At 42.9% G+C, this 20,701-nt stretch overlaps 1 protein-coding gene across 1 annotated transcript in view; it reads right to left on the minus strand.

Moving 5' to 3' along the window:
- Window positions 1–19,668, minus strand: part of PTTG1IP (PTTG1 interacting protein) — a 44,210-nt gene extending 24,542 nt beyond the window's left edge. The window contains exons 1-2 of the mRNA XM_089671885.1: window positions 19,513–19,668; window positions 8,561–8,613 (exon numbers count right to left, since the gene is read on the minus strand). Of these exons, the coding sequence (XP_089528011.1) occupies window positions 8,561–8,613; window positions 19,513–19,579 (120 nt within the window). The 5' untranslated portion in view covers window positions 19,580–19,668. The remainder of the gene's footprint in view (window positions 1–8,560; window positions 8,614–19,512) is intronic.
- Window positions 19,669–20,701: the final 1,033 nt, after the last annotated feature.

A 20,701-nucleotide genomic window follows, 5' to 3' on the forward strand; every position in this document is an offset into this window, starting at 1 on the left:
ATTTCAGGATTTCCCTCAGATGAAACAGCTGTGGTAATTACTAAGGCAGTGAAACTGATCAAATTACCTGTGCAAAATAATGGAAATCCTGAAAACATGACCTGTTGGGGGTCCATGAGAACTGGAGTTGAGAAACACTGGATTAAGGTCTGGAGACTGGCTAGGCCAGGGGTCTGCAACCTTTAAGACATAAAGAGCCACTTGGACCCATTTCCGAGAGGGAAAAAAAGACTGGGAGCCGCAAAACCATTGCAACATTTAAAACAAATCCGACACTGCATATATTGCAAAAAGCGCTCTGGTCATGAAGGGGGTTTAAGGGCCCAGTAAGCAAAGGGTTAATCAGGGCCACAGTGTATCGTCATAATCACAATCATAGCCTTAGGTCAGTGGTGGGCAACCTTTTTTTTCGACTGAGCCAAATCTCGCCAAAACCACGATTGAAATTTATTTTGAGAGAAACATTTTTAAAACTGAAAATACATCCCCCCTGTAGCAATTCACCCCCCCTGTAGCAATTCACCCCCCCTGTAGCAATTCACCCCCCCTGTAGCAATTCACCCCCCCTGTAGCAATTCACCCCCCATAGTAATTCACCCCCCATAGTAATTCACCCCCCATAGTAATTCATCCCCCATAGTAATTCATCCCCCATAGTAATTCATCCCCCATAGTAATTCATCCCCCATAGTAATTCATCCCCCATAGTAATTCATCCCCCATAGTAATTCATCCCCCATAGTAATTCATCCCCCATATTGTGTGAATTCACTTACCTTTGCTCCGCGCGTTCCTCTCGCTGGGTTCCCGCGCCGTTCTGGTCTTCAGGGCGGACTGTGAGAGGAGAGGAGTTCGTCACGCTGCCCCGCCTACATCCGGGCTGCCCCGCCTACATCCTGACAGCCAATGTTTGCCAGCGGGCGCCCGGCACACAGAAGATCTACATTAAAAGCCGCGGCTTGCCGACCCTATTGCCTGTCACCTGGTGGGCAGTGTGCTCCGGAGCCGCAGGAAAGGTGAAAAAGAGCCGCATGCGGCTCCGGAGCCGCGGGTTGCCGACACCCGGGCTAGGCCAATCCAGGACCTTAATGTGCTTCTTCTTGAGCCACTCCTTTGTTGCCTTGGCCGTGTTTTGGGTCATTGTCATGCTGGAACACCTATCCACGACCCGTTTTCAATGCCCTGGCTGAGGGAAGAAGGTTTTCACCCAAGATTTGATGGTACATTGCCCCGCCCATCATCCCTTTGATTTGGTGCAGTTGTCCTGTCCCATTAGCAGAAACACACCCCCAAAACAGAATGTTTCCACCACCATGTTTGACAGTTGGGATGGTGTTCTTGGGGTCATAGGCAGCATTCCTCCTCCAAACATGGAGAGTTGAGTTGATGCCAAAGAGCTCAATTTTGGTCTCATCTGACCACAACACTTTCAACCAGTCCTCTGCATCATTCAGATGTTCAGTGGCAAACTACAGACGGGCCTGGACATGCGCTTTGAGCAGAGGGACCATGCGGGCACTGCAGGATTTCAATCCTTGTCGGCGTAGTGCGTTACCAATTGTTTTCTTGGCGACTGTGGTCCCAGCTGCCTGGAGATCATAGATAAGATCCTCACATGTAGTTCTGGGATGATTCCTCACTGTTCATGGACACTCCACGAGGTGAGATCTTTCATGGTACACCATAACCTAGGGAGACTGACAGTTCTGTGTTTCTTCCATTTGCAAATCATTGCACCAACTGTTGTCACCTTCTTACCAAGCTGCTTGGCGATAGTTTGGTAGCCCAGTCCAGCCTTGTGTAGGTCTACAATCTTGTCCCTGCTAGCCTTGGACAGCTCTTTGCCATGGTGGAGAGTTTGAAATCAGATTGTTTGATTGCTCCTGTGGACAGGTGTCTTTTATGCAGGTAACAAAATGAGATTAGCAGCACTCCCTTTAAAAGACTGCTTCTAATCTCAGCTTGTTACCTGTATCAAAGACACCTGGTAGCCAGAAATCCTGCTGAATGATAGGGGATCAAATACTTATTTCCCTCATGAACATGCAGATCAGTGCATAATTTGTTAGACATGCATCTCTTTAGAATTTTTTTTTTTTTGCTATTCTGTCTCAGTGTTACAATACACCTACCATTCCATCTTTAGACTGATCATTTCTTTGTGAGTGGGCAAACATTCAAAATCAACAGGGGATCAAATACTTATTTCCTTCAGTATGTGTTTGTATACATATTTATTTTCGGGCAATTTATTGCTTTTTTGTGCCCTAAAATTAACAAACTTGTATAGTTAGATGAAAATGCACTTACAAGCATAGTAGATTAAAAGCATCAATCAGCAGAAACAAGCCAAGATTGTGATCCTATGCGATGTCAGAAGGGAGGCTCCGTCTAACGCATTTCGTCATAACCAGATATCTTTGGGGGCTAGGAGACCACCCTCCGCCATCACGGTTATATAAGCAACAACCAAAACTCAATTTGGAAAGAACCAGCCTCCACGTTAACTCCAAATACCGGAAACTAGTTTCTATCCAGAAATAAGAGGAACCACGCGAATAGTAAAACAACCCAAATTGCAACCAAGCCTCTCTTTCACATCCATATTGAAAACAAAACCAAGCCTCACTCAAGCCGATTTCCCAAATATATCCCTACATTACAGAGGAAAAGCTCAAACAAGAGGACAGGTTTCCATTGTTGTCTGTGCCCTGACAAGGTTTTGCTCGGCTTCCAACCATATCATAAGTCAAGATGCAACAAGAAACCCTATACTTGAGAATGCAGAAGAGTTGAAACCAATCATTTTGTTGCTTTCCGCTGTATCACTGGAGATTCCCCCTCAATGGAGTCTAACAAAAGTAAAAAGCTCCCAGATGGAAAGCCTTCCATTCTATCCAGATAAAAAAACTTTAAATATAGAAGTATTGAAAAATTTCAGTAGAATACCAAAGTGGTAATAGGGCCCATTCACACTAGAACTTAGTGCAAGAAGCATTTCCTGCACCACAAAGGAATGTGCTGCTTGTTAGTCATGTGCGGGTGCCATCAATTAACAGCACTCCAAATGCGGTGTGTCTGGCCACCAATCCACATGGTACCATGCAGTTTGGGGCAGCATGATTTTGTTATTTTTTAGGGCACCTGCCCTACTATTTGCATGTTTCCATGCATTTGGCAGCTCAAAAACATTAATGGGCTGTCAAAAATGAAACATGCACATTCCAGTGTGAACCAGACCTTAATCCCAAAAAACAAACTGTGTTGCAGTTTACCAATTAGATGTGGTGGCTAACTTTATTTTTAAGCTTTCCTTTATTTTCATCAGATGATTCTACTAGTAAGAATTTTTCAAAAAGAACCAGCTGTTCTATAGATGTAGCAGTTAAAAAGGGATGAGACAGGCCATTTAACACCAACAGATGTACAGGAGAAACTCAAAAAAATTAGAATATCGTGCAAAAGTTAATTTCAGTAATACAACTTAAAAAAGGTGAAACTAATATGAGATAGACTCATTACATGCAAAGCAAGATAATTCAAGCTGTGATTTGTCATAATTGTGAGGATTATGGCTTACAGCTCATGAAAACCCCAAATCCACAATCTCAGAAATTTAGAATATTACATGCAATCAATAAAACAAGGACTGTCCATAGAACAATATCGGACCTCTGAAAAGCATAAGCATGCATATTTACTCAGTACTTGGTTTGGGCCCCTTTTGCAGCAATTACTGCCTCAATGTGGCGTGGCATGGAAGCTATCAGCCTGTGGCACTGCTGGAAGACCAGGATGCTTCAATAGCGGCCTTCAGCTCTTCTGCATTGTTCAGTCTCTTTCTCTTGGCAATGCCCCATAGATTCTCTATGGGGGTCAGGTCGGCGAGTTTGCTGGCCAATCAAGCACAGTAATCCCACGGTCATTGAACCAGATGTTGGTGCTTTTGGCAGCGTGAGCTGGTGCCAAGTCCTGCTGGAAAATGAAGTTAGCATCCCCATAAAGCTCGTCTGTGGAAGGAAGCATTAAGTGCTCCAAAATCTCCTGGTAGACGGCTGCGTTGACCCTGGACTTAATGAAGTACAGTGGACCAACACCAGCAGATGACATGGCTCCCCAAATCAACACAGACTGTGGAAACTTCACACTGGACTTCAAGCATCTTGCAGTGTGTGCCTCTCCATTCTTCCTCCATACCCTGGGTCCTTGGTTCCCAAATGAGATGCAAAAGTTGCTCTCATCAGAAAAGAGGACTTTGGACCACTGAGCAACAGACCAGGTTAAGACAATTCTGATGTTTGTTGTTCAGGAGTGCCTTGACAAGAGGAATACGACATTTGAAGCCCATGTCCAAGATCTGTCTGTGTGTGGTGGCTCTTGATGCACTGTCTCTAGCCTCAGTTCACTCCTTGTGAAAATGCCCAAACACTTTTGAATGGCCTTTTCTTGACAATCCAGTCAAGGCTGCGGTCATCCCTACTGCTTGTGCACCTTTTTCTTCCACACTTTTCCCTTCCACATAACATTCTATTAATGCTTTGATACAGCACTTTGGGAACATCCAACTTCTTTTGCAATTACCTTTTGAGGCTTCCCTCCTTATGGAGGGTGTCAATGATGGTTTTCTGCACAACCGTCAGGGCAGCAGTCTTTCCCATGATTGTGATTCCTACTGAACCAGACTGAGAGACCATTTAAAGGCTCAGGAACCCTTTGCAGGTGTTATGGCTTAATTAGCTGATTAGAGTGGAACACTTTGAGCCGAGAATATTGCACCTTTTCACAATATTCTAATTTTCTGAGATTGTGGATTTGGGGTTTTCATGATCTGTAAGCCATAATCACCACAATTATGACAAATCATGGCTTGAACTATCTTGCTTTGCATGTAATGAGTCTATCTCGTATATTAGTTTCACCTATTAAGTTGCATTACTGAAATAAATGAACTTTTGCACAATATTCTCATTTTTTGAGTTTAACCTGTACTTACAATGATCACCTTTAAGGAAAAAAAACAAAAAAAAAAAAACCACACACACACACGACACACCTGTTTCTGTAACTGCTTAACCACTTGCTTCACAAGCCAAATTCTGAAACTATGCTCCTACATGTAAGATTTATCTTTTTATTGCTATAAAATTACTTTGATCCCCAAACTTCTTTAAGAAAAGGTCCCAGAGAATAAAGATGGGTGTTGCAATTTTTTTGTCACACCAATGAATGTTAGTGGCCACGAACACAACATAATAGCAATTTTTTGGTGAAATATAAAAGAGGTTACGCTGAGTAAATAGTTTCCATTCTAGGAACATACACAACTTTAAAGCGTGACATGTTTGGTATCTGTGGTACACTAAATTATCCAAAGCAACGCTTTAAAAGCCTTTACAGGTTACCAGTTTAGATATACACAGGTCTGGTGCTAGAATTATTGCTCTTGGTCTGAGGTTCGTGGGGATAACTCACGTGTGGTGCAATCACTGTTTACATATGCATGCGAGACTGATGTGCATGTTCGCACAGACACAGATCAGTCTGATCGATGCTTCACTGGCTGGTAACTGGCTAGTGAACAAAGGGTAGAGACTGGGAGTAAACTGTAGTCGCTGCCGGGTTCTGACAACACAGTGGGAGGAACATCTTCAGTTTCTCACTGTGTTGGGCTTAGGATGCCACCAGTAGCATCCATACCAAGTTCAATGATCGCTCGGAAGAGCCTGGTAAAGGTGGTGGCAAGAGGTGGGTTGGACTCCCTTCCGCCACCAGTAAAGGGAATTAGGCGGCTGCTGCTTAGCCACTCCAATAACTTTTACATGAAAGAATTACTGGGGCTTTCAAACGATACTGGGATCATGGTTGTAGCCTCAACCATGATCCCGGTAAAACTGCTTCCCTACCAGGATGTGTACACACACTCACACATAGCGAAGCTTTAACCAGTGTTAGCTGGAATTTGGCCTCAATTTGTTAGTGCATCTAAATCTGCTAGCACATCTAACACACCCTTCCCCTAGATTAGCAATGCTGCTGTCCAAAAGGTATCTGCCCTCCTGCATCCACAGTGTAGGCACTCTAAAGCAGGTAGTGTCTTACTGGCCAGATCACCAGTGAAAAAAAAAAAAAAAAAAAAAAAACACATTTAAAAGTAGTTAATGCAGTCACCACATCCATGGATGAGCAAGCTGAAATATATAACATTTTTGGTTTGCCGTTTAATATGTTGAAGGAAGCAACATCCAACTTGCAAATTCAGTTTATGGGCACAAAACACTTACTGGAGTTTCCAGTTACAGGATTACTCAACACCAAAACAAACTAGTATTGTCACAGGGTTACAGATTAATATCTCTAAGGTGAGAGGTGGAACATTCCAAGTTTAACATATCCACAAACAAGTGTAATCCTACAACTGCAGGTTCGGTAGACAATCAATATTGTCTACTAATCTCGCAATTTTGAAGGGGTGTTGCTGCAGAGTAGATTTGGGGGGTGAGGGGTAAGGTTGAAGGAGATTTATGTCTAATCCAGAAATTTTGTCTGCAATACTACACATCCAACACAATTTGATCCAGCACAGAGATCTTATTTACCTTCACTTACCTTATTACTGAAAGATTGTTATTGATTACTGAATATCAAATCAATCGTGAAAGACAGGAAAAGTGTCAAATAAAAAACTGGAATCCCCACTGGCCAAACAAACAAGAGGCCTAAAACCAGGGACCCAGAAAAAGCCTGGGAAGATGACAGAGTCCATCAAGAGATGCAAAGTCACACCGCAGGAACAGAGGACAGTATGCTGTGGACTTTAAACCATATAAAAAGAGCTGGCCAATATAAGCACCCCACCAGTGTAATAAGTTTGCCTCAAACCCTCCAACTGTCACTTCTGCTGAACCACTTAACCTGTCACAAAAGTAGAAAAATAACAGACCTACTGCCAGGATACACAGATAAACCTTCAAGGGGTAATGAGAAACAACCTGCAGTGTCAATACTACTGACTGCATCTGGGACATGCAGATATTATAACATTTGATTAAAGATCTGAAAATGTATTTAAGCAAGAAAGGTGCATACAACTATACCTTATACCAGTGGTCACTAAAGAGTGGACCGCAGTCTGAGAAAGGCCCAAGCAGCGCTCCAGCCCGGACTGCCAGACTAGAATGACAGATCTATTGCTCAGAAGGGTGGTCATCCCAGCATCCAATGACATAACGCACGTGCCCGGTCCCTTACAGCTCACCATCTCTCCCAGCTCCATGCCTATCCACAAGCGTGCACCCGCACCCTTCAGCAAGGACCCTGGCAAGCTCCTGTCTTCCGCTCCTGTCTGCCCTCAAGGTAGGGGGTGTTCTTTCTGGAGGACCTTGATGGCCATGCTCAATGTAATAAATTACTCTGAAGGGTAACGAAGTCCCAGATGTAACGAAACGCGTCAAGGGAAGTGACGTCGGATTCACAGGAGAGGAACCAGAAGTGGCGCATCGGCCATTTTGGCTATTGGAAATCCACGTCATACAAGCTGGAAGCTGCTCGGTGACTCTAGGGAGGATTGAAGGGCATGGGAATATGCTTTTGGGATATTATGTGAATGTAAGCATATAGGTTAAATTTTGAAATGGAATTACACTATATTTTATTCATATATCACTTGCATGGAGCATGAGTACTTTGGAGTCCTATGGGGTACTTCCTTAAAGCCATGACAGAGAATGTGGTGGATGGATGACATCCTAAGGAGTACTTTTCAGGATTGGAGGAAAGTTGTGGAAGTGTGCTGCCGATCTCTGCAATATTGATAAGGCTTTTGGTTTGTTTTTTGGTAAGGGTATATATGCCTTACACTATAGAAGTATACACTGTACGGTCACTTGGATTATTGTATTCAGAGTGACACTACCACATTTTTACACAGGTGTTTACATTTTTCACTATATTAATTTTACACAATTTTTTGAAGTTGCACAAATGCATATGGGATATGGGTATGACATTTAAATTTATTAAGTAGATGCACTATATGCGTTCTCTCTTTTGAGGTACATTCTTTCCTTTTGGGAGCCATTGGAGGGGCTCGGCAAAGGATCTGATAAGTTGTATAATTTTGGACACAGTTTTTGGAGTGACTTTAATTTACATAATTTTTGAACACAAGTGACTTACGTTTGGGAATTTTTTTACATTACATATTTTTTTTTAATTTCGCTTTGTTTTTTTAATTTTATTGGTTATTTTGGGATTTATTTTTGATTATTTGGGTTTATTATATGTGTATTAGTATATATGTTTAGGGTTATTTATTTACATATTGGATTTTTGTGTCGATTTGCACTTTCAAGGGTGAAAGTTTGATCTTATATGTGAAAGGGTATTAATGATAGTTTATTTTTGGTTGATAACGTAGTTATACTTTGATGGGTGAACACTAATGAGGACATTTCCGGACCTGGGCCAGAAGACTACTTTAGCACGCTACAAAACATTTGCATAATTTCCTGGAATTTTAATTTTATACCATTTTAGCCAGATGGCATTGCATTGCCCTTACCGTAACATTCTTCAGGCAGGTTTCACATGTGGTGTTGGACATCTGGGAGCATGCTGAAAAACAAGCAAGTTAGAAAATATATTAGAGAATTGTATGCATCTAAAACAATAAGAAAACAAAGATGCCAAGCAAAATATACACAATAGGGAATTGCATCTTAAAAAGAGGAAGTACAACCAAAGCTAGTTCTGCACTGGTGGCCAGTTTTCAGCGAACTGAAGCCAGCTGACGCCAGTCGGCCGGTCCAGGCTAGGAAAAGATCCCAATTCACCCCAGAGTAGAGTGGCACTCTCGGCGAGCTGCTGAGAGCCTGAGCCAGCTGCTAACTCCCCATTCACAACCCAGTGCTCCAGTGACCACTGGGGGGACATGCAGGGGAGTAGACTAAAAATCGGGGTCCCAATCTACTTTTCCTAGACAAGAAAAAAAAAAAACATTCCCCAGGATGGACAAATATTAAAGGTTGAGGTTTTTATTAGGCAGAGGTGCTTTTGGGATTGTCTGGGGCCTTTAAAAAAGAAAAGTTGCTTTATGGAGACTATTTATAATTTTTTTTGATAGAAAATTTCTTAGAATCCCCAAACACTTTTTTCCAAGCAGAGGCCTTAGAGAATAAAATAGTGGGTGCTGCAATGTCACATGGTATTTTTACAGTGTTTTTTAAAAACGCATTAAATTTGTAAAAAAGAAATTTTGAATTTTAATTTGTAAAATATATTAAAAAAAAAAAAAAAAAAAAAAAAAAAAAAAAAGGGAGGAGGTTATGCTAACAGATACAAAAAACATGTCACGCTTTACAATTAAGCATGCCTGTGCAACAGCGACAAATATACATTTTACTACCCATAGGCTTTAAAAGCTTTTACATGTTACCACTTGGATTTAAAAGAGTGCTAGAATTGCTGCCCATTTTCTGATGTTTGTGGCGATACCCGACGTGTGGTATGGTCGCTCTGTGTTTTCTTCTTTAATCACTTATTGCTGTCACAAGGAATGTAAACATCCCTTGTGGCAGTAATAGGCATGTAACAGGTACTCTTTATGGAGAGATCTGGGTCAATAAGACCCCAGATCCCTCTGTCCTTAAAAATTTGATCACACAAAAATCAGTGTGATCAAATGATTTTAATTTTTAAAATGGCGCCGGGGAAACCGGAAGTGATGTAGGCTCATCGCTTCCCATTTCCTATATCAGGTGGCTGGACGGGTTACAGTCTTTGTCTCCCTCTATCAGCCAGCAGTCCATTGGTATGTCTGCAGCAGGGCTAAAGAGTGAGTTTTAAAGTGAAGGAACAGGATAACAAAACAGATTTTCTCCAAATAATCAATCTACTACATGCTAGGACAGGAACTAAAGCATATGCAAAAGCAGCCGATAATAACCTAAAGCTATACAGTGCCTTTAAAGTATTCATACCACTTGACATTTTTCCACATTGTGATGTTACAACCAAAAACGTAAAAATATTTAATTGGGATTTTGTGATAGACCAACAAAAAGTGGCACATAATTGTGAAGTGGAAGGAAAATTATAAATGGTTTTCAAAAATTGTTTACAACTAAATAAGTGAAAAGTGTGGCGTGCATTTGTATTCAGCCCCTTTACTCTGATACCCCTAAGATCTAGTGAAATTAATTGCCTTCAGAAGTCCCCCAATTAGTAAATAAGAGTCCACCTATGTGTAAGAACATTAGTGAACAAACAGCATCATGAAGGGCAAGGAACACGCCAGACAGGTCAGGGATAAAGTTGCAGAAAAGTTTAAAGCAGGGTTAGATTATAAAAAAAAAAATCCCAATATTTGAACATCTCAGAGCACCGTTCAATCCATCCTCTGAAAACAGAGTATGACAATTGCAAACCTACCCAGGACATGGCCATGCATCTAAACTGACAGAACAGGCAAGGAGAGCATTAATCAAAGAGGCAGGCCCATGGTGAGGAGCTGCAGAGGTCCACAGCTCAGGTGGGACAATCTGTCCACAGAACAACCATTAGTTGTGCCCGCCACAAATCTGGCCTTTATGGAAGAGTGGAAAGAAGAAAGCCATAAGAAGTCCCATTTCGGAGAAGCCAAGTGGGGGACAGGGCAACCATGTGAAGAAAAAAAAAAAAAGTGCTCTGGTCAGAGAACAAAATTGAACAATTGAGCAAAGCTGGTAGAGACATCCCCAAAAATACTTGCAGCTGTAATTGCAGCAAAAAGAGGTTCTAAAAAGTATTGACTCAGGGGGGCTGAATAGAAATGCATGCCACATTTCACATTTGGAAAACCATTTATCATTTTCCTTCCACTTAATTATGTACCACTTTGTGTTGGTCTAATACATAAAATCCCAATAAAATACATTTACATTTTTGGTTGTAACATGACAAAATGTGGAAAATTCCAAAGGGGTATGAATACTTTTTCAAGACATTGTATACGCAATATTGTGCAAATCATAAGGTGCTATGATCACTTTTCAGAGTGTGAATAGATTTTCCTAAGTATACAGGAGAAGTGGCAGTGCTTACATCCGAAACAGCCTCACATGTCAATCAATGTGACAGCAATTAGACCTGGTCTTTGTAGCTACAGTCCACTCATTGATAGCGACCGACTGTCAATGAATCAGCCGATGGAGGTGACTTTCGGTCAGCTATATGCAGAGTTGCGCTAGAATGCATTTGACGCATTAAAAAAAAAAAACAAAAAAACACACCACACACATTGGTGTACACCAGGCCTCAATGGGGAGGTGCATTTTTTATTTTACCTTGCCAAAAATGCAGCAAGCAGGATTTTTTAACACCGCTACAGACCAGTGTGAAGGCATACATTGAATTTAAAGGGATGCTTTTCTTTTAAAACGCAAAAAAAGCGGCAAAAACTGCTAAATGTGAAAGCAGCCTATTGGACGAAAGATGCTGAAAATAAATTCATATTCGTTATATTAAGTAAAAAGTCAAATACATATATATATAAAAAAATAAATGGGACATTGACATAGGCAGATGAAAATGAATAATCATCCATTTACTATGAAAGTCCATATAAATGAATTGCTGTCAAGTCTTCAATTGGAAAATGGACAAAAAAAAAAAAAAAAAAACACAACCAGAAGAATGGAACACCCGTGTGAAATGGCATGAGCTCCTCAATTTCCAAAAACGAATGAATGCGGATGAAGGCTTTGGGGCATACACCTTTAAAACTAGTTATCAATTGTGATTTTCACATTTCTGGCCTGACAGGTTCTCTTTGTTCACCATACTGCCAGTGCTATGGTCTGTCTCATTGATATGTATGAAGCAAAAGCTTTTCCATAAACAAAGGCAGAACCTTTGATATTAAATGATTGTGCTACTGTTTTGTGAGCTGACATTCCTCAGGTGTTGTACCTTTTATTACAGAGGACATCCCTATAATTACTGCAGAAGCCTAGCATGTAGGAGTTCCATAGAAGTTGTAAAACACTCATGACAGCACTAAATTCTCATATTTGTGATTGGTGACATGCTCAGTGCGAGTATTCATCCAGCATGTCAGAGAATGACATCAGACCAAAGCATTTGTATGGGAGGGAGGACAAGTGGCACACTTTGCACCTGAGCGGTTTATCTCAAACAAACAGGTTAATGAGGTTAGCTATTTAAACAGCTGGTAAATCACAGCTCAGAACAACAATCCTTTCTGTGTTTGTTTTGCTCAAGCACCAAGCGTTTCCAAAATAACCGCTTTGCTACTGGGAACAATAAATCACCCGAGAGAAATCACAGCAAATAAGCAATTCAGAATCACACTGAAAGCATTACACCAATGTATCCTTGAGATTAAGAGCCTATTCACACTAGGAACTGCATGCAAGTCACACAGGAATGCACTGCGCTTCCTGGGCAATTCACATGCAGTTCGATTTCAGTCCATTCATTTTGAATGGGCTGAAATCGAACCACAAGATGTAGTACAAGCACTACATCTGGAAATGCACTGCAACTGTATCAAATTGTACTTTTGTACCATGTGACCCACTGCACTGCGTTTGCGACCTGTGTTTGGGGTGTCATTAACAACCGTTGCAAATTGCAAGAGAAGTGAATTGAATGTGATGCAAGAAACCGGCACAGAACACTAGTTTACCACACTGTTCTGGTGTGAACGGACCCTAACCTGCTTAGGCCCCTTTCACATGGGCGTTCCATATGTCCATTTACGGATGAAAAATGGACCACCCTGTATTTCTATGGATTTGTGGATGTAAACAGATGAACATTTGTTTACATCTGTCAATGTCCGCATCTATTTTTTTGAACAGAAGAAACTGAACTTTCTTCTGCAAAAAAACACCCATCCATTTTTTTCCTTGAAAAAAATTGTGACTGAACTGAAGAAAAACAAAGAAAAAAACAAAAAAACGGACAAAGAAAAAAAAAAATGTAAACTCATCCATTTCTTTGAAAAACGTGAATGAACTGAAGAAATAATGGAATGCCTGTGTGAAAGGGCCCTTAGGCTCAGCTCACCCATTACACACTGCATGTTCCTGTTTGATTCACAAGCGATTCAGTGCGGTGGGATTTGAGCCCATTCATTTTGAATGGACTCAAATCACATCAGAAGTAGCGCACACACTACTTTTGCAATGCACTGCAACCGGATTGTGTGGTACATTTATAACAAGCGAGCTGGCGCAAGCAAACCGTGTTTGCAACTTTAATTTGGGTGTTAACATTCACACCTGCTGCAGATTGCAACTGCAGTGTATTCTGAACATTGTGCGGGAAAACGCATACAGATCACAGGTTTCCCGCACCGCGTTCTAGTACAAGAGGACAATTCAACTTCATATGCAGCACACAAGCTTCTCAAGACACGCACATTTCTAAAGAGAGCCAATTGTATGGAAATATTTAGTATATTTTTCTTCTACTCTGTCCATATTCTTGTTATAAAGTGTAGTGAAGAAAGGATAACAGTGATAACTTGGAGCTTGCACCTTCATTTTGCACGTTTGTATCACCTATCGTTGCTTACACTATATGCAGTCAAACATTTTTAAATGCAGTATAAACACAGACGGAAAAAAAAAAAAAAAAAAATTCCAAGCCCTAAGTGCCGTTAAAAAAAAAAAATAAAATAAGCACTTACAATCAGGATGTGTCCCTTGTGCAGATGCCTTTTCTGTTAAGTGAAATCTTCCTCAGTCCATGCCAATCTTCACGATTATTAGAACTGTGGAAGTTGTCACAGGTAGGCCATACAGTAATTATTTCTTCTTCAACTGGTGGGTTGAAGGAGAAAGGAAAAAAAAAAAAAAACCCCCAAACACAATATAACTGTTCACTCACTCAATGTGGATGGGGAATCACTCCTGCTAAGCTATTGTGTTCTGCCAACGGTTTCCCCACCATCAAAAACACACTGATCAGTGTTGCAGGCTATAGCTGGTGGCACTGATTGGGAAAAACCTGACTGACTTCTGTACAACCAGCCTGCCTATAGATACACTGTAGGTCAAAATTCAGCCTGTCCTTGCTGAACTGACTATGGGCACAAAGGGCAGGCATGGTCAGGCAATCTTGATCAGAGCCTGCGACAGCTTCCACAGTTCTTCTAACCCTTGCTCCTGAAGACTGAGGAGGTGGCAGGAATTCAGGTAACAAAAGAGGTAACTTAGCAGATGAGATTTTAAAGCCATATCAAAAACACTTAACTTGTACCTACAGGTAGACCTATAATAAGACTTACCTGTAGGTAAAGTGAATATCTCCCAAACTTGAGGCGTGTAGGACACCACCAGCACATGCACACTTTGAATGGACAACCTAGTTGGTGTCCTATCAGTTCAGAACAAAGTGCTGTGCCGCAACCGACGCCATCGCGGCAAAGCCAAATGGCTGGGGAACGTGAACCCATAAGGAAGAATGGGTGCAGATGAAAGTGCCAACAGCATGCCACTGGAGGACTTCGTTTGAATGCAAGTCTGTCGTAATGTGCAAGTATGTGAAGCATACTAGCATGGTATGGATTAAATCACCCAGGAGACAATTTTTTTTTTTAATTCAGGAGTTTATTAATGTTTAAAGCGGGAGTCTTAAATTAAAATTTACGGAGGTCCGTTCAGAAAAATTTCCTTCCAGCAGAGATCGAATCTCAGTGATATAACACATCACAGTCCCCAGTACATTATGATCTTTAGTGTAACTTTCACGCTGTAGTCCCTCTACATCACAGTCCCTTCTTTAAAGAGGTCTCTTTTCCCCAACACAACGCCCCTTTTAATGCAAGCCTTCCCCTGTACAGTCCTATGGTACCTTAGGCAGGGCAGAGACACTAATCCTTCTGGGGTGTCTTCTCCTGGGCCTGACCCGCCACCGGTGTTGTCCTCATGGTGGGCAGGGTGTGGGAGCTGCCAGGTTGTTGTGTTGGCAGGTGAGCAATTGCCTGGCTTGCTGGTGTGGGGGGGGGGCTCCCGCTTTCTGTCTCGAGCTTCAGAGAACAGAGGTCTTTGCATGTTGACTGGCTGGGTGGTCGCTGGCTCCTGCCCTCGATCCTGATCTGCAACTCCTCGCGCCCCACGAAGGGGCGGTCCTATCCAGACCGTGGCTGTGCCGCTGCTGGGTGTCCTCGTCCCGGCCTCCCACCCAGCCGGTGTCCTCATGGTGGGCAGGGTGTGGGGGGCTGCAGGTCAGGACTGGGGGGCAAGAGCTGGTGATTGCCCAGCTTGTTGGTGCGTGAGAACTTCCGCTCTCTGCAGCTCGAGGCGGGAGTCTTTTCATGTTGGAGGGCGGTCGCCCACTTGGTGACTTGGGCAGCTCCCGCCCCTTTTTGCCGATCTGCAGCTCCTCCCACCCCGCCTGCAGTGGAGCTGGCGTCGGTGGCTGACTAAGTGGCCTGGGGGAGGATGGTGGTGTGGCTGCCGTTCAGAAGGGACTGTACCTCGGCCCAGTTCTGGACCGCCATTTAGTGACCACTGCTTTAAAAGGATAGGTTCACCTTTTGTAACATGTTACACTTCTCCTGCTAGCTATCACAATTTTTAAAGAAATGTGGCATGCGGGGCTTTGCCCTCCTGGCAGCGTCATTAATTCACAGTTCTTTTAATGGGAAACAAGTCCCGACAGATTACACTGACAGGTCGGCAGGAGACCTGCATGGAATCAGCAAACTGTTGATCACTGGTTGATCACTTTCCAGGCTTGTAAAACAATCAAAAAACACACATTTTTTTTACCTGCAAAAAAAATGTGCATTTATTTTTTGTTAAAAAGGTGAACTTATACTTTACCATACAATGCTTCAACCAATGTAACCAAATCCAATCTACTCAGACTTGTACAGAATTATTTTTGCAAACTAAAACTAAGGGGGAAACTAAATATTTGACTTCCTCTATTTACAAGAAGAAGAAAGCCAGGAAGGCCACATCCCTGAATCAAAGCACACTGAGGAACTATCGGCATTAAAGTATAGCTAACGGCAAAACATTTTTTTTTAGTTTTAGGTATAGTGGAGACTAGAAAACCTGTTAGTTGTATTGCTGTCTGTGTCCCAGTTAGGTAGATTCACCCTCTCCATTTGTCCTGCTTACCATTATCACTGAAAGTAAAAGATAAACCCAAATTGTGGGTTGTCCCCAGAAAAGTAAGAGGGGAAATCTTCCAATGGGGACACTAGTTTTGGTGACCTGGGGGGGCTGCCTCAAGGGATTCCCTTAATTTGAAGGGATTTCCTCTAACTTCCTGTTTTAGTTATGGGACAGGAAGTAAAGGTCACTCTCCCCAGTAGGGTATAGATGGCAAGCAAAAAAAAGAAAAAAGGAAAAAAGAAATAAGGAAAAGCTGATAGACCCTTCCTCAAGCCGGCCATACAGATTGAAAATCCAGCTCATTCAGCAGGGACCGGTCAAATTTTGATTGATGTATGGGCACCCTGGTTGTACATAAGTCAATCTATCAATCGACTTGTGTAAAAGCAGTCGGTCAGGTTTTTCCTGAATGATTAGTGCTGCCAGCCATAGGAATCCTTGTGTTCTGGCAGCAGGGAAGTATGCCCATCAGCAGAACACAACAGGGCTGTGGGAGGGATAAACCCTCCAACACTGACTGTGTTCATGGGGCATAATCTATGGTCTGCCTTACTCCATCAAAAATGAAAGAAGAAAAGGTTTGCCTATAATTCCACTTTTAACCCGGCCGTCTGCTTCAGCAGGAACTGGGTGACTAGTGGTCTTTGTGTACAGCTGATTGCTCAACTGAAGCCGGTCCAAATGACTGGAAAACCAGCATTCGATCAGCACTTGTAACCAACGGCTGCAAGTGCTGATCAGTGTATTCCAACTGGGGGGGGGGAGATCCCCCTGTCAGAATAGAATGGCTCAGTGGGAGAGATCCTAGCTTTCTACTCACCTCCATGTCCCCAATCCTAAATAATTTGCAACCTAGCTGTGTCCCACCCTCAGAGGTCTATTGGGATTTCCTGGACAATAACAGAGCAAAATCGCACCAAATAATCAACACGAAGGGCAGTAGATGGTCAAAAACACCCCTATCGGCCTTCAGCCGATATGAAAACAAGCACTGATACGGGTGCCAAAAATAACCCTGCCCCCCCACCACCCGGTGTTCTCAGCCTTACCCGAGAACCCATTCTATGATCACGGAACTGGGCATACAGATCAGTGAAGGAAAGATGGCCTCCACTCATCTCTACGCCCTTGGAGGACCAGAGTGACGTCATTTTTTTTTTTTTTTTTTTTTAAACACACAAGATCAATGCTTTTTTTGATGTAATGTTTTACAATGTAGAGTAGAGATTGGGGGTCTTAATGACCCCATATTTCTTCATAAAGTGGACCTGTCATACTTATTTATACCACAGGGGAGGTTTGCATTTCTTTTGATAGGAATAAAAGTGATGATTAAAAAAAAAAAAAAAAAAATCAGGATATACTGTGGGTTTTTTTAAAATCATTAAAGTGTATTTTGTTCCAAAAAAAATGCGTTTGAAAAATATATTAATTTTTAAATACTGTCCATTTTGATTTTCGGCCACGTGCATCCTGAATTTTCAGTACCAGAATTTTCATTTCAGTGCACCACTAGTATGGATGTAATCATACACTCACACTTGGGTGGTACGATCAGATCAGCTTGATAGACACAAGCCTATCAGTAATTAGATGTGCATCCGTATGCATCTACCTCATCACCAAGTCCATCCAACGCCAGGAAAAAAAAAACAAAAAAACCCACACTCACTAGAAAAGATCTGTTTTTCCAGTACCTAAACGTGATAGATTGGAGGCAGCCTGATCTCCATTTAAATACAGCCACCTGTACCTTAACCACAAGCCTACAGGGCACTTATACCCCCTTCCTGCCCAGGCCAACTTTCAGCACTATCACACTTTGAATGACAATTGTGCGGTCATGCAACACTGTACCCATATGACATTTTTATCATTTTTTTTGAGACGGATAGAGCTTTCTTTCTTAAACTAAAAATTTTGAAAAAAAAAATGTTTTTGTCTTAGTTTTTGTTATAAAATTGTAAATAAGTGATTTTTCTCCTTCACTGATGTGTGCTAATGAGGTTGCAGTGGTGGGCACTGAAAGGCAGCACTCATATTGCACTGATAGGTGGCACTGATAGGTGGCATTGATGTGGCACTGGCAGGTGGCATGGATGACCACTGACAGGTGGCATGGATGGGGCTACACAAATCATCACCACAAGGCTGAGCAAATTGTTGGCGCTATAGAACTCCTGTATAATAATCGTAATCAGGGCACACTAATGATCAGTGCACATGTTCCCCTCCAAGGAATGCCGATTACCGGCTCTCCTCTCGAGCTGTCAGCGTGACAGCTTGTGAGGAGAGAAATGCCGATAACCAGCATTTCCATATTTACATGCGATCAGCTGTGATTGGACACAGCTGATCACATGACCCAGCCGACATCTTCAGCTCTTTCCATTGATTGGTGATCCGCTGTGTCCAAGGGACACTCCTGGAGCCACGCATGTGCGGCGGTTAGAATGGGACGACGTCATATGACATAGTCTCAGAACGAGAGAACCACCTTGCGCCTGTCATTGTATTATATGGCGGGCAGGAGGTGGTTAAAGAGGAGTCCAGAAAGCACTGATGGGAAAATGCAGACCAAAAACAGTTAGCATAATGGGCACAGAAGCGCCGTGTGTCCTGCTCTGCTCCTATTAGACCCCGGTCACACCGAGTGCGGCTTGTGAATCGCATGACAAGTCACACCCTATTGTGTGCAATTACAGCGGTCATATCTGTGCAATTCGACTTGGTTGGAGCAGCACCAATTTCTAAAGTAGTACATGCACTACATCAGGTGCGACCTGCATACACATTGGTGTCTTGCAAGTCGCAGATGTCTTGCAAGTCCCGCCTCAAGTCAGAATACTATCAGCCAGTTGCCACCGATTAAAATCCTGATGCGATATCCATAGATTTGCACAATTTTCCAAGGGGGATCAGTGTGACCGGGGTGTAAATATCTGGCAAATTGGTTGGCTGCAGCTGATCTTTTCTGATGGACCAAATATCTGTGTCAGAGGAATGACTATAAGACAGATCACAATCACTTTCAATAGAGCTTTTCCATCTATTGCACTATGGATATCACACCAGGATTTTAATCAATGGCAACTGGCTGTCTGATCACTGGAAGATCGATCACAAATTGTTATGTGTATGACCTCCAGATATGGGGGAGGGGGGAGATACAAATCAGAGACCTGGGGAGTGAGATCAGAAGGGCCGGTGTGATGAAGTCTCCAGTGTCGGGGTGCTCGGAGAGCTGGGACTGGGAGGAGTTTATATAGTAAACAGAAAAGTCTCAGAACTTCACAACTTGTTTTGCGGCGTCCCCCTTTGAGCTGGGAGGTGTCACAGCCCCCCGTGTACACAGAAATCCTCATCCTCCTTCACTCACCGACACCCTCCGCGGCGGCCGCAGCCAACAGACACAGGAACACACAAACACAGCGAAGCACGTCCATCTTCCTCCGCGATCTACTCCCTGACCGAGAGCACAGGGCACGTGATACACCCTTACAATCCCGCCTATTGGTGACGGTCCTATTTACTCCGCCCACTGTAACTTTTCTCACCGCCCTCCTAATCGGCTTTTATGTAAACAGAGAGGAGTGGCTGTAGGGCGTGGCCGAGGGAGATGAGTGGGCGCTGCTTGAGCAGACACGTGACTGGAAGAGGCGAGGGGTCTCTGAGGGCGAGGAGGTAGTCAGTTGGCTCATCTTCAAAAGTCTTTATTATTCAAACACTCTGCTTTATTGTTATTTATATACACTCTATTAGGTACACCTTGCTAGTTCCGGGTTGGACTCCCTTTTTCCTTCAGAACTGCCTCCATTCTTTATGGCATAGATTCAACAAGGTGTTGGAAACGGGCATACTGACAACTCATGGGGCCCCCGGGCAATAGGGGATTATGGGGCCCCTGTGTCCTCACCCACACCCAAAAAAGCCAATGAAAGGTACCAGGGGCATCTCATGGGGCCCTTACTGACCCCGGGTCCTTGGGCAGTGCCCGAGTGCTCGAATGGTCTGTTCGCCCCTGGTTGGAGACATTCCTTTAGAGATTTTGGTCCATATTGACGTGATATCACACAGTTGCTGCAGATTTGTTGGCTGCACATCCATGATGTGAATCTCCCATTCCACCACATCTCAAAGGTGCTCTATTGGATTGAGATCTGGTGACTGTGGAGGCTATTGGAGTACAGTGAACTCATCGTCATGTTCAAGAAACCAGTTTGGGATGATCTGAGCTTCATGACAAGGTGCTGGAAGTAGTCATCAGAAGATGGGTACACTGTAGTCATAAAGGGATGGACATGGTCAGCAACAATACTCAGGTGGGCCGTGATGTTTAAACTTTGCTCAGTTGGTACTAAGGGGCCCAAAGTGTGCCAAGAAAATATCCTCCACACCGCTACACCACCACCAGCCTGAACCGTTGATACAAGGCAGGATGGATCCATGCTTTCATGTTGTATACGCCAAATTATGACCCTGCCATCTGAATGTCACAGCTGAAATCAAGACTTATCAGACCAGGCAACGTTTTTCCAATCTTCTATTGTCCAATTTTGGTGAGCCTC

Source organism: Staurois parvus, unplaced genomic scaffold, assembly GCF_062004578.1.
Source record: "Staurois parvus isolate SC_StPar_1 unplaced genomic scaffold, SC_StPar_1.0 ptg000011l, whole genome shotgun sequence".
Classification (NCBI taxonomy): domain Eukaryota; kingdom Metazoa; phylum Chordata; class Amphibia; order Anura; family Ranidae; genus Staurois; species Staurois parvus.